The 16932-nt window shown below is 42.6% G+C and overlaps 1 protein-coding gene across 8 annotated transcripts in view; it reads right to left on the bottom strand.

Annotated features, from left to right (window-relative positions):
* Positions 1-16932, bottom strand: part of LOC107994307 (homeobox protein homothorax) — a 483716-nt gene that overhangs the window by 290114 nt on the left and 176670 nt on the right. For all 8 annotated transcript variants that reach the window (XM_062074850.1, XM_062074849.1, XM_062074848.1 and 5 more), the window contains one exon: positions 13367-13496. In XM_062074850.1, the coding sequence (XP_061930834.1) occupies positions 13367-13496 (130 nt within the window). The remainder of the gene's footprint in view (positions 1-13366; positions 13497-16932) is intronic.

Here is a 16932-nt window from a genome sequence, read left to right as displayed (position 1 = left end):
CAGTTTCTACATTTCGTTAATTAATTACAGATTACCCCGTTTCGAGGGCAAAAAGGGGAGCACGATAAAGACAGAGGATTGGGAAACGTTTGAGCCGGCCGATACCGGAGTGACGGTCAATTTTCCGATTTCGACTCTAATTAGCGTTCGTGGCCGGCCAGGCGAGCGTAAGGCGGCCGATTCGAGACCGCCGTGATCGCAATCACGCTCCAACGCTCGCAATCGATTCCCTAATTACCATATAAAACTCGCGTGCACGCGAGACACCGAGTTCGCGTTTCCTCTCCTAGCGGCACGAGCAAGGAAAAAAAAAAAAATATTGTATAACCCGGGTGCCGGCTATGCTAATTATATTAATAGCGACCGCATCTGCGTCACTGTGCGCGGACCGCCTCATTAGCATACGATAAAACGGGCAAAACACATCCTCCGCGTCGATCGAGCGACGCTTATGAAACGCGGTTTTCGCGCGAGGGAATGGACTGGATAAAGCTGGATAGAGAGAGTATTCTTTCGTTCGTCGTACGATATTTTGGAAAATTATTATTACTCTGTCACGTTTCATTTGATCTCTCGCATGCACGAGAAAGCGATGATGGATTTTATTCGAGGCGTGAGGTGTAAAATTTATAAAATGAAATTCTCGTATTTGTTAATTAATTGGAAACTGCGAGGCGAATAGTGAAACGAATTAAAAGTAAAAAATTGTAAAATTAGGATATAAATGTAGATATATGAAAAAGTAAAGTTTCGTTCATCGTAGAAATTAAATTCTTGCCTAAGGCGAGAATTATTCGGATTATTTGGAGATTGGAAATCGCGAGGAATTGTCTTATTTCTTATTCTTTCTTTCTTTCTTTCTTTTTTTTTTTTTTTTTTTTTTTTAATTTTTGGTTTTGGTTCGTTTCAGCAATCCTTTAGAATTTTCTTTAGACGCTAAATGCAGTGATTAGATGCTAATTTGGGAGATTAGAAGATTTTATTTTTAGTATACGAGTAATTATTCGCGAAGATTGTTTTGAGAGAATTGTTATCCAAGTGCCTTTCCTCGATAGGACGATCGAACATTAGATTAGACTTGGCATATTAAACGAATTAGTTACGGGTAACAACGTTTCGCAAAAGATTCTTCTTATCGAGATTGAACACGAAGAAACACGTTTCCATTAACTTGCCATTAAAGTGGAAAACGAGTCGTCAATAGGCCGAGGATGATTGTGCATTTACGGGAAACTTAAATATGCACAAATGTGGAGAATGCGTATAGTCTGCAAAAATGTGCAAAGATATCGAAGAAACTGCAAGCCGATATTTAATATTTAAAAGGATGAGACAAATTTTTAATTAAATCTCATCTCTTTCATCCTCGACGTTTATCGAACTATGATTTCCATAACCAAGTCACAACACAATTATTATTATCCGTTTTGTCATTATTATTATTATTAATATTAACAATCAAATACTTGTTTAAATTTATTTCTTACAATTGTCGGCAACTGCTTCAACTCGCCGATAACTTGTAATTAAAATTTCATCTCAAGCGAATATAAAAAACGAGAGAGCGTATTGCCTCAGCAATCCTTTCATCACTTGTGTACCCGTGAACAATTATATTGCCAATTCTCGATTAAAAAATATGTACAATTATTAAATTAATCGACAATTTACAAACTCTCAAAATAGATCTTTCGATTCCTTCATTAATTGCAACTCGTATAAATTAGAACAATTTGTTCTAACGCGATAACATTTCGAGCAAATATTTCTCAACATCATCAACTTTCGTTGCAATCGTATACATAAAATAATGTATCTATTCCGGATCAACTCTCAAACATCTAAAACCTTCGCGATCCGAAATATCATCTTTCCTCCTCTCCCCCCTAATTCATCCTCGAAATTCGTGCCTCTCCTCTCTTCCTCCGAAATTCAACGCAAAAATCGATCTGACCGGTACGCATCCATTTTCTTCCCTCTCGTGGCCAACGTTTCGAGGAACTCCTTACGAAGCATCGAGCTGACTTTCACGGTAATTCGTGACCGATCTGCTAACCGGCTGACAGGAAGAAAGAATCTCGGTGCTTCCGAGAAGACAATCAAAGGGAGCTAGGCCGCGACGTCGGCGGCGGCCATTTGGGCATTGACGACTTGGAAAAAAAAAAAATCCAAACTGCTACGTCAATACGCACGCACGCGAGCATAGAGAGAAACAGAGAGGGGGAGGGGGGAGAGAAAGAGAGAAAGAGAGATAAATAGAAAGAGGCAGAGTTAGGTTATCTTACGTGGTCTGAACAGCTGTCGGTCAGAGGTGCTCAACCGCGACGGAATAAATTACGGAGACAGATCGGTCGTTGCCGAGGATCGCGTGATCCTGGCCGATCCCCGTCGTCGCCAAGGTCTGATCCGGCTGATCATTAGAAAACGCTTTATCGCGTTGTTGAAAAATGAACCAGCTACAGGATGGAAATCGTGGATCCATCGAGGCGATGCGTCTTGGAACGGATTCTTTGAAGATAATTTTATTGCGTGTAAACGATCTTGCTGCACAATTCGATTGTAACGTTATAATTCGCCAGTAGGATAGTAGGAAATTTCCTCGTGTATTTGTACACGAATCCACGAATGACGGTTATTCATACTACCGGTTCGATCCATTTAGAAGATTCTCGAAACTTTGTTGCACAGTTCTAAATGTGAAAACGAACGACATGTATTAAAATGTACTACTGGATGTTCGAGGATCTTGAAAGATCTCAAGGAATCGGAAATCGGTTCTCCATAGAGAATACGAAAGAAGGCTCGAAACTATAGCGACTATCCCATAGGGAGGGATGGAAAAAAGCGTGGATCCGAGTGAAAGCTTGCACAGAAACAATGTTCCGGCGCGAGGAAAAACCAGCTTCGTTATTTGCTACCGTTTTGCTCGAGTATTATACTTTCTAAGAGCGTGCGAGAGGAGAGGCGGATCGCGGCCGTGGATCCCGTGATCAAAGGAGGCCGACAGTGGCGTCGCGGGACGTACAAGTGCAAGTGTCGTGGAGGATGTTCGCCAATGAATCGATAACACATGCGTGATCCGCGCGCTCTTTTTCCCGTGGGGCTGTCACATTGTGTGTTAATCAACGGCTACACGCGCCAAGGGACACCGTGGGCTTCCTTTCTCGGAAGCGGGCAATAAAGCGGACAAAAATCGCCGACACGAAATTGGACGGCTCGTTCCGCGAACGAGCACGCGACCTTGCTCGACATTTTAGACCGTCCTTCTCCTCGATTCCTCCCGCACGCTCGAACGATTCTCGAAATTTGGGAATGTTGATGATCCCAAGTATTTCATCTTATTTCGCGCGAAGGACGAAAGATCGATTTGAAAGTGCGCTACGAGTGGAAAATTTTTGGTAGGATGGTGTATAGTGTATCTCGTAAAATGGAATTGCGTTGCGTTGCAAAAGTTTTGAAATTGGTTTTATCTCTGAAAATGTTTTTTTTTTCTTCTTAATCCTGTTTCATAATTGTCAGGGTATCAGAACAGTTCCGCGGCACAGATAAAATTTTATTTCACAATTCTCGGATCGAAGAATGGAAAATAGACTTGTTAGAGTTTAGACTAAACATAGAAATATAATCTTGCCTTTGTTGCCGCAAGTGTGGTTCGAGGTTATAAATCAAGGGGTTAATAATAATAAAATTATATCTTGAGTCGAAGTTTTTCTGTCAATCAACTGCAAAATGATGATAGAATAATTATTACATTAAACTATTAATAACGGACAATGGTCCGATAACAAATATAAAATCTTCTACGTACAATCATCAATTGATTCAATTCCTCTTTCATCCAATTTCCCTTTTCAATCAAACACTTCGTACGCGAAACAGAATTTCATATATATATATATATATATAATTCCCTTCTTTCCGCTTTAAATTCTTTCGTCAAATCCTATAGAACAAACATACCGATAAATAAACCATAGTAGATCTCCGTATCGACATAACCTCAAATATTTCTGCGCATGCGCCGCACAATCGGTACACAAGCGAGCGCGCATATAACAACAGCAATAATTAACAAAACTAAATACACACAAGCTGCATTATTTATCGGCCGCATACACGAGCAGCAAATTTCAGAATATTTACCTTCGCCCGTTTCATCGGCATCCTAATAAACGCGCGTATATTCCGGCTGATTTAAAAATAGTCGTAAATACGGGGCTCTCTCGTTCTCATCCCCTCCCCCCTCCCACCTCTATCTCTCCTCTCTCTCTCTCTCTCTCTCGCGAACGAACGGGCCAACCAGCGAGAGAAAAATCAATTAAGCCGCTTATGTGAAATATCGATGCAATTACGCGCGATTGCCAAATCTAGCCATGCTATCGATGGCCGTATTATCGAGCGGCCTTCGACGAGCCTCGGCCATGGCTGGTTTCACCTGCGATCCTCCGCGTGGCCCCGTCATTTTTTCATCCGTCGCCGCGTTTTTATTAGTCGAGCAGAATCGGGCGGGCGGGGAGAGGGAGGGGATATCGCGCGCATCCATCCGGACAATCCGGATCCGTGGGACGAGCGAGATTTATATCGTTTGAACGCGCATTTGAACGATCATTTTTGGCGTTCCCGTTAGATATTAGATATTATCTGTGACAGAGTTTTTGGGAAAAGAGCACATCATCGAAATATGTTCAATTGTAACAGCGAAGTTTTTGAACCTCTGAATTCTTGGACGAAGAGTTTCCGAAAGAGGAATCGGAATCGGATGGAATGATGAATTATATGAATCACGTTCGATCTGGATAAATTTTGTAAATGAAAGATTTTAAAACTCTATTGAATTTCTATCGTCGATCACTATTATCACCGTGAACACTATCATTATTTTACTTGATACAATTTATTAAAATTACTAACGAAGATAAATTATATATAGCCGAAAAAGTTTAAAATTACGCAACATGACGAAGATAAGATATATGGAGGAACGATCCTTTTTTCGAAAAAAAAAAAATCTTCACAATTACATCACGTGATTGAATAAAAAAATCACGGAAAAAGAGGAACTGATATTGAAATCGGTTGATCGGCATTCTCAAGCGAGGAATCTCGGTTCCATTTGCCGAAGAATTCGCGGTCAGCGATTCGCGCGCCCGATAAAGGAATTTTTGCGCCACGATCGGCCGACGTTTTACCGAGAAGCGGGCGAGGAAGCGCGATAATCTGGAATTATTCAAATCAATGAACCCTGACAGTGGTGGGAAGAGAGGGAAAAATCCGCGATTATAACGGCATAGTAAACAGTAATATTAATGAGAGTTCCACGCCGGGTGTCATGTCCCGGCTATCGAACCGCGAGCCATCGATAGCCACCGTGCTGACGCGCGATTTTATTATTCATTAACGCGCCGATTAACTCCAATGTCGTCGTGACGCTTGGACCGCCGCTTTGTTGCACGATCGTAAACTTTGTACACGGACGATCCACTCTCGCGCATCTGCGCTCCCCACGTGCCATCAGACTCGTCTCGCTTATCGGTTGCTCGTTTTTCGGTACGTGAACCGTGAACCAGGAAAGCGTGGATGAATCGAGGTGAAGATAAAGAAGACGTCGAGCGAAGATCTGTTGTGGAACAATCGTGCATTTGACATAAAAAAATATAAAAAAATATCCCGAATTCAATTATTTTACATTCTCCAAGAAAATTTATCCAAACTATCCGATCACATTTCATCGTGAGAATTCTACGTCGAGCGAGACGTACACGACATTTCTCGTACGAAGTGATCCTCGGTATTCTCAAAAAATAATTTCGAACGATCTTTATCCCGAGTTAATAAAATAACTATCTCCTGGCTCGATCCATATAGAAAGAGAAGAAGCACAGATTCCAGGGACAGATTCCAGGGTCACGAAAATACGTATTCTTAAACCGTGGTTAACAGAGACACGTGGAAAGGGAGGCAACCGGTATCCGGGACCCGTGTTCGACGAGGTTTTACGCAAAGAGGCCGATCGGCAAGAGAAAAAGGGGTTACAAGGCGCAGAAGTTCACGACATGAAGGCCTCATTATGCCGCGCTAGGGAAACTCGAAAGGAGGAAACAGGGACCTCCGTTCGGGGAACACGGGGGCGGAAGATGGCGGCCTCACACAAGTGCGACGAGGAGAAAAACGAGGGACGAAAGAAAGAAGAGAGGAATAAGAAGGGAGAAGAGAGAGAGAGAGAGTGAGAGAGAAAAAAAAAGAGAAGGCCCCGATAACCGGCCGATACCGCCGCTCGCTGAAAACACAGAAAACAGAGAATCAGCCTCATTACTTCTATCTTCCTCCTTCTCTCTGCCTCCCTCTCCCACGTGCGCCGATTTCCAGGAATTCTTCGTGATCTTTGGTCCCCGTACACGCTTTAACACGCTCTCACCCCTATCCTCCTCGCTCCCTTCTCTCTCTCCCTCTCTCTCTCTCTCTCTCTTTCGTATCACACTCTTCCTCGATCCTCTCTTCATTTATTTCTTTCTCCGTCCCTGCTCAACCGTTCTGACCAGATAGTTGTCAGAAACCGGAGGATATCTGGTCCCCAGACTTTTTCCCTCCTTCGACACGAGGAAGAAAAGGGAACAGGAGAAAGAGGGAGGAGGAGAAGGAGAAGGGAGGAGGGAGAAGAGGGGGAGACGAGAGAGGCGAAAGAATCGAAAGTCGACGAACCGTCGATTAAGTCGATTCTCTTACCTCACGGAGAAGCACGGAAAGAAAGAAAAGTACTGGCAAACGTCGAGGAGGAAGGGAGGGGAGGGGAAGGAACGTTGTTGCCGGAGGAGGCAAGTCTAGGAATAGGCAGAGGGAGGAGGGGGAGGGGAAGGAAGAGAGAACGGGAACGGGAGAAGAGGACGGCCCCCTCTCGGTTGACAGGACTCGTTCCTGCCGAATCGAGAGGGTCGATCTAACTCTTTAAAGTCGGGAGGATATGGCGGGAAAAAACGCAGAGGCGGGGAGGGTCTACTCCCCTTCTCCGCGCACATAGGAGATAGAGGGATCGATAGAGCGGGGAGATTGTTTCGAGGTCTCCGCCGTCGGTCTTCCGCTGCTTTAGATCGTAGATCGACGTCTTGTTAAGCTAACGAAGCCCCCCTCCTTCCGAGCCGAGAAAACCGGGTATTCGTATCGAAGTTTAGGACCATCTCACGGACGGAACGGAGGAGAAAGCAAAATCTGTTGGAGAAGAGATGATTGGGCAGATAAGGAGAATTATATTTTAAAATATAGTTGAAATATACGGAGATTTAACTAAGATCGAAAGCAAAATCCGTTTCGACTTCAGTTTGAACGGGATCGAAATTAAAAAAATCTTTGAAATTTTCACAACGGATCGAAAAACGATCTGACTCACCAGCACGAGTCGGATCGACACGTTAACGTCAAATGGTTTAGAGTGTCGAGTATGGAGGACGCTTTATTGCGTCGATTGACGGTTTCTCACGACGAGCAACAAAGCAAAGGAGTCGAACGAACGGGACCGTTCTCTGAAAGGAGGGGCTTTGTTCATCGGGTACGTATCGCGATCGACCAACCTAGACGAGATAGAATCTCTTTTCTTCTAGCCTCGGCGGGAGAACGAACGTGTTTATCCGCGAGCGATTGCGACACGATATGTTAATGCCCGCGCGTCTGCGCTCTTCCCACGTGACGCTGACATGCGTTTCCATCGTGTCCTGGAAAAATATTCCGCCCCAACGACGCCGCGTATCGATGCACGCGGCTCGAGACGAGAGATAGATCTCGAGGAGAGCGAGATCGTCCCGCCAATTAAGACCGACATCTTCGACAAAGGTCGAATTTTCGAAATCGTTGGAAAAAACAAAAAGATTTTCATTTTTCAATACGACGTCAATGTCGCGTCGATCGAATCAATCGGAGTTGAACGATGTCACGATCGATCGTGAGTCATTCGTGTGCCAGTTTCACGAAGAAGTGAGAAACGGAGCATAAAATTAAACTAATGGATTTATTATATCGCCGTGGAAAGAATATTATTTCTGGATTCTATTTTTTTATACAAGCCAATTACAATAACTTGTTTCCCAGCTATTTTTACTTTTCGCGCGATTTCTCAATCACCTTGTTCCAGAATTTAACAAATTCTATTGGTCGATACTTCTTTTAATCCAATCAAAATGTTTCGAGCTTCGTGTCACAAAATTATTCTTCCTCCACCGTTTTTGAATCTTGTTCTAACTGTCTTTTCGCAAAATTTTAAAATTCGATAAAATCACTGCTTTATAAATCGCTTCTACGATTATTGAGTTATCTTGTTCTACTAATCAATTCTTCTAATCAATTTTTTCGCGATCGTATTATTTTAAAACTTATTAATCACAGGCATTCCGATATCGAAAAAACAGCGGTGCACACGGATCCAAGAATTGGACAGAAATTAGGTTCCACGGCCGCGGACAAAGGCAACGCAACGTAGACCCCCGTCGAAGATGATATCTGACGGCAAACAAGCCGGCACGTTAACGAGCCCATGGACCAGAGGGAAACGACGAAAAGGACCGATGGACAGGGATGGTGGAACGGCGAAGAAAAGCCTGGAATGGCCGCCTTGGCCGAGCAAATCCCTCGTCCGTCGGTGACAACCTCGATCGTATCTGAACTTTGGTGGAGCTTAGGCAACCGAGAATCGAATTAAACTGACCGAACGATCCGAACAATCGGACGATAAAGAAAATTTCGTAAGTTTGTCGAAACGGTTTGTTGAAACGGATGTAAAGATCGGGAAAAACGTGCGATGATCTCCACGCGCGGGGACGATTTAAGGCGACGTATGGTCTTCGCGATTCTTTGGGTCGTTTGAGGTATAAACAATATTGTAATTGAGGATTAACGAGAGAATAGCATGCGAACTGCTACCTCGTTTACCGAGGAGAATCGATTCGCTGAACAGCATTTAGAACAGAGATTCTCAATCGTATGGTATGGTCGCTGAACATTTTTATCGTGTCTTTAATATTATTGATCGGCAACAAGAAGCTAAACGTACCATAAGATGAATTGAAACAATATTCGTACGATTCCGTAGAAAGTTAATCGTCGCACAGTTTAAGAATAAGTCGTTATAAAGTTTTCCAAGTGTTGTTTAATTGAAACGGTAATATAAGAGACGTTTGATCGATGCATTTAATTTCCCTCTAATCTTGGAAAAGTTAACACGTCAACCCCTCGATTTCCCCGGCTCGAGCGATGCATTAACCTATCAATGTGGAAACAACTTCCTCTCTCCAACAGCACGCGAATCAAGGAGAAAGTCTCTTTTTGCAGCATGTTTCGACACGAAGAGAAGAAACATTTTCCTCTTTTATACGTGAAAATTCTTTCGCAGTTTCGAGGCTACGATTCATCACGTTAGAATTCCATCCCGCGCGTCTTCTCATCCTCGCGTCCACGATATCCGGTTCTCCCGCCAGTGACGGATCAAGAAGGCAGATATATATAAAATATATAACAAATTATAAGTATACTTTTCATTCGTTTTTTTCACACATTAATTAATAAGTAAATTACTTATATATTTCAAGATCGGAATAATTATCTCCGATTGAAGTGAAGAAAACGTTAAAATTAATAAAATAACAAGATATTTTGCAATATATAATTGATTTACTTATATCTCTCATCCTTTTAGACGAATAAATTACAACTAAAAATTATACTCATAATTCGCGAATCGGCAAGTGGAGATAAGAAAAGAATAAAAAAAGAATTTGCGAGCGATCAGTTTAAATTTTCTGTTTAAACGCGAAATAACGTTTATATAATGATCTATATAACTCTTTCCTCTCGCCCCCTTTCGTTACATCCGTCCCTGTGTTGCGATCGACGTCGCAAAAAGAAAAGATCAAGCGGAAGCCTTGGACAACGAGTCGAGGAACGTTTTAATCGCTGTGATTTCGTTGTTGGCTAACGATGGGATAACGATCGCTATATTCCCCGACGAGGTGGTACGAGATACGGTCGCGGATAAGGGCATGCTTCGCGTGCTGATCGCGGTGAAACGCGAAGACAAAGTTTGATTTCGCGGGTGTTGCGTTACCGTTTAGCATCGCTTAATTAATACGGGTACGTAGAGCTACGTACGTACGAGCGAATCGCGAAGAGTGAACGTGGCTGATCGAAATCTCGTCACGAAACGAGCCGACGTTTCTCATCATGCGATGAATTTTAAAGCCCTGTGACAAATACGCGAGCGGCAATCTTCCTTTAACGAGAAGAAACCGTGACATCATCCGTGGCGAACGTGGAGATACTCGATGGATAATGAGCGTTTCCCTTTCCGATTCACCTTTTATTCCTTATACATTCGCGGTTGAATAATTTGTTGGTGGAGTTTAGTTATTTAGTTGTTTATTTAGTTCAATTGATCCCGTTCGACGATTAGATTTGGATTAGGTTTTCTTCGATCAACAGGAATAAAATTGTTGAGGCTTTGAATTGTGATGGAGTAGGGAGAGAGAGGAGGATATGAAATAGGTATGAGAACAGGTCCAACTGGAATGGGTATAATATCGAATATGTGAATCGATCCTTATCGATATAACTAAAATTCGAATTTCAATTCCGATTCTCGCCGATACTATGATAAATCCAATTTTGTTTCATCGATACCAGTTTTCAATGTTTGATCGATACTAATAAGACGCTAAATGGAAAATACACGTATCTTCGAAACAGTCGATAACAACCGTGCTACGTAAAAATGGCGAAGTGAAAGTTTTCCAGGTAATACTGGAATCGTCAAATATTACGTAACAGTTGTTTTTAGAATTATCTATCCGATACCGAAGAAAAATCTTTAACAAATTATCTTTCATCTAAGTCTTTCAAACCCAATATTAAAAAATTATTATAATATACTTTTCCATATGTTGTTCTAACCTACATCAAATTCCAAAAAATGGGAGACATCATTTGAAATTGCAATTTATCCACAGAAAAATACAATTATCGAGAAATAAATCTCTCGTCACGTACGGATGGAAAAAACTGAATCGATCTAACATCTTATCAACGCGTTATCACGACAGATCACAATCGAGGACGATGAAACGAGAGCGCCGCTTAAAGACACCGCGACACGATTTCCTCGAGCCGTCCCTACTTGATCGACGTGGCGCACGCTTTTGATTGTTATTGATCAATCGTTTCGGCCGTGTATTATACTTACACGGGCGTAAAAGTGAGAGGATATAATATGCACACACACAGAAACACACGCGCGCGCGCACACACCTATACACACGCAACAGAGAGAAAACTGGCACGCCACGCGGCTCTATAACGTTGCCACGACACAACGAATATATAGAGACGGCGGATCTTAATGAATCTTTATGGGATGGTGTCGTGAACTTGTGTACCCTCCGGTGACTGACTGAACCCGGCCAACCAACCAACCATTGGCGCGCCTCGCCACTCAGCTTCTGGGATGCTTCTCGTTCATTCCCTCTCGTCTTTCTCGTGTTCAAACAGAAGGGAAAATCGTGGCAGTTCTGCTATGTCGAGACACGTTCGAAATATATCAAACTTGATATTAAGAATGAATCGATCGTTTCAATCGCTTTAATCGTTTAAGCTTTAGAGAGATTTCCGATGAAATAAGCGAGAGGATACGTTTTCTAGAAAATTGAAACGTTTTCGACGAGTTTGTTGGAGATTGTTGGAACTATTAAAAATTATTATATAAACTTAACGGAGGTACAAGTTGTTTGAACGTTAGAAAATGGTAATAAAAATTTGGAGGGAGCAGGTGCGGTGTGTAAATTAATCGGTAAAAAAAATCTAGACATGCAAATTCGTCGGAATAAAATTATCGCGGAACAGATACGCGACAAAGATAATCCCGGTATCTTTCAAATCCATCATGGTGGTTCGAAACGATAGAATTTCGGTGAAAAAGAAAGAAAAAGGAAAAAGGAAACAAGGAAGAGAGTGCTACGCCAATGCGACGAGTTGCTCATTAGCCCGAACGATGGCGTTGCCGCATGTTTGATAGTGTGTTGACGCGCGCTCGTCGGTGTTCGTAAAATTTGAAGGGCGTGCAGAAGGTCCGTGGGGTCCCGACGAGTCGCGTCTTGATTGTCATCAAGCCGTTTCTCGTCGCGTGATATCGTCATTAACGCGCCAAGCCCTGAAGAACGCCGTCGATCTCGTACACGCGGAGACCGCGTTTCGTCCATCGATCCGCGCCGATCGATCCATTCCAAATCTTCTCACGATCCACGCCGCTTCGATTCTCGTGCGATCGATAAACATTCGACGAACGTCGATGGAAAATCCACCGATGATTAGAGGAATAATTTATTTTTTCTTATCGATTCATTTCTCTCTCTTCCTCTCTCTCTTATTCCTCTTCTTATCTTTTCAATTACTCGATTTATAATATAATAATAATTTATAATAAACGCGGAGTTTTATGGTAGATAAATTTGTTATAAATCGATCGATGAAATGAAAGTTGGGACGTTAAATTGATGTGAAAGATTCATTTGAATTCATTGTATAATTGTGGAAAGAAAGTGAAAGGATTTATTCAGTTAGGTGTATTATTTTAACGAGTTGTATTTTTAAAGAGAATATTGATCTGTTGTTGGCAATTTTTCAAATTTTTACGACGAATGAATTAAGATGTTTCTCTTATCGAACGTTTGAGGAAACGTCGATCGCGATTAATGGCAGACAGAGCGACCATGAATCGTGACAGATTAAATCTAATGACTATCTCGGTGGATAAAAACGGAGATATGGTAAATTAATAGGAGATTAAAGTAATTGAGTTGGGGATCTGTTATCGAATTGTTGGAAGCTAGTAAATTCATTGGTAGTTTCTGCACTTCGATGAAAGAATATTTGCCTAAGTATCTGGTAGTTCAGTTATTATCGCTGGCAATTATCAAACTATCATCCATTGATAGGATTTATAGAAAGTTGCATCGACTTAACTCACGATAAATTATCAACTTGTTCCCCGATACGGGAGGAACCAGCGTCATTTACAAAACTGCGAATTCAAAATTCTATCTTCCACTTAATCCTCTCTTTATTCGTTACGTACTTCTAACTTCCTTCGTTTCAACTTCCAATTATTTAATCAACCTCCAAAGATCTATCTAATCGTAATATGAAATTTTTTTAATATAAATCGTTCTTTACCAAAATGAACAAAATACCAAATTCACCATTATCCTTTCTTTCCCATTCTCTTTACACACTTATCAAAAATATCCACTTCCTCTTCCAGATTCAATTATTTACCGCACCATTGCCTACATTCCCAGCGAAAAAATTCCAAATAAGAAAAAAAAGAGGAATCACTTACCGGGATCCGAGGAGTCCAAACTAGCGGGCGCCTGTGCGCTGAGGGGTCCAGGTGTGCCCCCGCTTCCGGGGCTGCGCGCGTCCTCGTTGCCGCCCGCGCCAGGGTATGAGAGCGACGAGGAGGGTGGCCTCTGCAACAAACAAAAAAACGACACAAGCGTTTCGAGCGTACGTTTGAAAACAACAACGACAATTGCAGGCTAAATCCCCTTGTCGCACGAGGCAATCGAAACGACTACGAGGAAATCGCGCGACACGATCGTTCGAAAGAGGAGCCCCTCCCCTCCCTCCCTCTCCTCTCCCCCTCTCTCTCTCTCACTCCCTCGGCTCTGGGTCCGTCAGACACACGTCACGTCCGCGGGAGAAAGGGTTGTTCCGCGAGGCGTGCGCGGGCAATGCCGCGTTGGCCCGTCCACCGATACACTGAAATACCATTGACGGGGGGGCCCGCTACGGGCCGATTTCGATCTCGATTAAAGGCGGAGCACACGTACCACCGCCACGAAAATGCCCACCGCATAAACGATCGGGACGGGAGGACGCGCGATCGTTACGAATAAACGATGCGCGCGGCAAACGTTGAATATTCTCTCTCCTCGGCCGATTGTCTCTCTGCTCGATTATTCCGCGTGTGTAGCCGGTGTGATAATCAGCCCGAGCCAGCCCGTTCGGGAAAATACGCGCACGGCAAATTGCTGGCCCCGTGCGAGGAATACCATACCGTGGCCGAGGGGAGATGGGAGAGGGGGCCCATGGGTATCGGGGAGCCTAATTGTTCCGTTTAGATTGGGTGATAGATCTAACAGACGAGATTTCTCGAGGCGAGAAAGAGGTGGAAAATTTCGAAATGCTTTTCTTTTCTATCATCAACCATGCGATGGTTATTGTTCGGATGATTTTAACATAGGAGTAATGCGATGTAGGAGTATTAATTTTGCCAATGAATTTTTATTTTTGAGCGTTGTTACGCGTTAAAGAAAGATTGGTGTACTTTTAATCGGATTAAATACCGTAAATTGTAAAATAAAGTTGGAATGTCTCGTTCTTGATGACATTAGAAAATCGAAAAGAGAAGGGCGTATAATTGAGAGCGTCGACAATTTTTCTTCTTTTCTCTTTTTTTTTCTCTCTCTCTCTCTTATAAATGGACGTATTAAAATCACATGAAGGTATCGGATACGAGGATGCATCGACGGAATATGAAATATTAATAAAAGAGGATCCCCGAAGAAGAAACGAACGATTCGAATCGATCGCTTCATTTCTCAATCACGTCATGAAACTTTCCTTCCATCACACGCATCGAACGCAAGCAAAATAATAATCCGGCTGTGACACGTTGCTCGTGCGCATTTCTATTCCACAAACCGTACGTGTAATACGAATCCAACACCTCCAATACAAATTCGTTCCCTTCCCTCCTTCCCTCTCCCGCTCATCGAATAATAAAATAATCGAAACGTATCGTGAAAAAAGTACCATATACATATACGTATCACACGTATGGAAAATTTCCAATTGATCCTTATCGGAGAATTTTGTTTCCATACGAGAGAAATGATCGAACATCTCTTCCAAGTGTTTCAGGCATACGTGTTTACGCGAAAAGCAACGGTATCGATCGTGGCCCGAGGTCGTAGGATAAGAATTCCAGGCAGGCCGGTGGTATCACGAAGCGAAATGTCTGGATATATCACGTCTGGCGGGGCAACAATGAGTGACAGCTGACTCCCACATGCTGTCACAGGCGTCATCTTCGCGATAATGTACCCGACTCCGGTCCCCCTCTCTCTCGATTGGTCGTATCTGGTTAAAATCGTTACACGGTCAAATCTATAGGACCTTCCTGCTGCGTCGGAGAGTCACACTCGCGCGCGTGAGGGGCGATGCGCGCGCGATGTGTATCGATGAGGGAAACGTTTGAGGGGAGGAAAAAATAAAAAAAGAGAAAGAAAGAAAGAAAAAGTTAAAAGAAAGATAAAAACGACGAAGAAACGACGTTGAGAGATTGCCATTGAAATTCCTTGCTGCGAGGAGACAATTTTCTCGCCCAATGAAAACTTTTGAAGAGATTCTCCATTCGACGAGAATCAAATTCTTCTTTTTCTTCGGATCAAGTGTTTTTAAAAATATTAAGATAATTAAATCCAGTATATTAAAGTTTGAAAAAACGGAGCTTGTTCAGAGAATATTTTCTAGAGGCTTGAACGAGTTAAATAAAAAGTTTTCCATCTATCCATCTCTTTGCTCGCTTCGCATCTTTCGATCGACATTTCTAACAGTTATATCATTCGCACGATCGATGATAAATTCCCTCTTTCTCTCTACAATTATGAAACGAAACGAAAGCAATAATAATCGGTGCTGGCCCCGATTAGATACGATTAATCTAGATTTAATGGGAAGGAAAATTGAATAGGCACAAGTTTGTACACGTTCCAATTAATTCCACATAATTCTCGTCCGGGACGTCTTAATTTTCATTTGAAGGGGCCCCGCGATCGCTCTCGTCTCCCCGGGCACCAAGAGGATATAGTGTACGCCGCGCGACCGACTATATACAAGAGCGGGAACAAGCGGGAATGGGGGGACATTAATAATGCATCGGTTGTCGCTGGATTGCTTCCTACTAGCAGCAAGTACGAAACAAAAGGGCGAGATGCTTGTCATTGTCACCTACGAGGCGAAGATCATCTTGTCGGCCGCGCTCGTTCAGATCGGCGAGTTTAATCCGGACGTGTTGACGAATCGATTAAAATCTATCCCTTCGTTCGCCTTGAAATGAAGAAAGACAGTACGTTATGGAGTGGACTCGCGAAATCGAACACGATTGTTTTAAAATTGTTTATCTCACGAAGAGAGAAAAAGAGAGAGGGATCAATTCAAGGTAATAAAATTTATAAATTTAGTAGCTGAACTTGAAGTATGGATTAAGGATATACTTGTGATCTTTTCTTTACGAACGACAGTGTACAATCGCCATTCGTCAATTGTTTGTACGAATCGCGGTAATCAACGGAATCGATGTAATGAGCTTATCTGAAAATCTACTTTCTCATGGATTCGAGAACAGGGACGATTCTTTTCTTTTAGAATTTTTATTCTATTTTTTTTTTTTCTGAACGAATCTCAAGGTATCCCAAATTTTATCAAAAACTATTCTATTATCAAAGGATAATTTAACCGTATATTCGATCATCTTCTAAACTAACAGTTTTTCGATTTATAGGACTTCAGACGCGTATCTTATTTTAACTCTGACCCGTGTTATACATTTTGAATGCCGGCCACGGTGCGATATGTGTTTATATAAACAGTTGGTAAGTGATCGCACACACGCTGCTGCTCATAGAAGCGCACACGTATAAGAAGAATTCAATGGTATAGTGGCAAAACGGTTTGAAGGTGGATTTTGGTCCCCGGTGACGTCACTTCCTACTAAAGTCCCGCCGGTCTTTTTTCGTTTTTTAAATGGACAGGCAAGGGTCCGGCTGCGTGACTCGTGTCGATGCAATGATAAACGGTTAACGGGTCGACGGGCATACGCGGTCTCGTTCCACCTCGTTG

Source organism: Apis cerana, linkage group LG5 (genome assembly GCF_029169275.1).
Source record: "Apis cerana isolate GH-2021 linkage group LG5, AcerK_1.0, whole genome shotgun sequence".
NCBI classification, from domain to species: Eukaryota; Metazoa; Arthropoda; class Insecta; order Hymenoptera; family Apidae; genus Apis; species Apis cerana.
The sequence above is the reverse complement of the archived record's forward strand: the minus strand, read 5'-3'. Positions and strand labels throughout refer to the sequence as shown.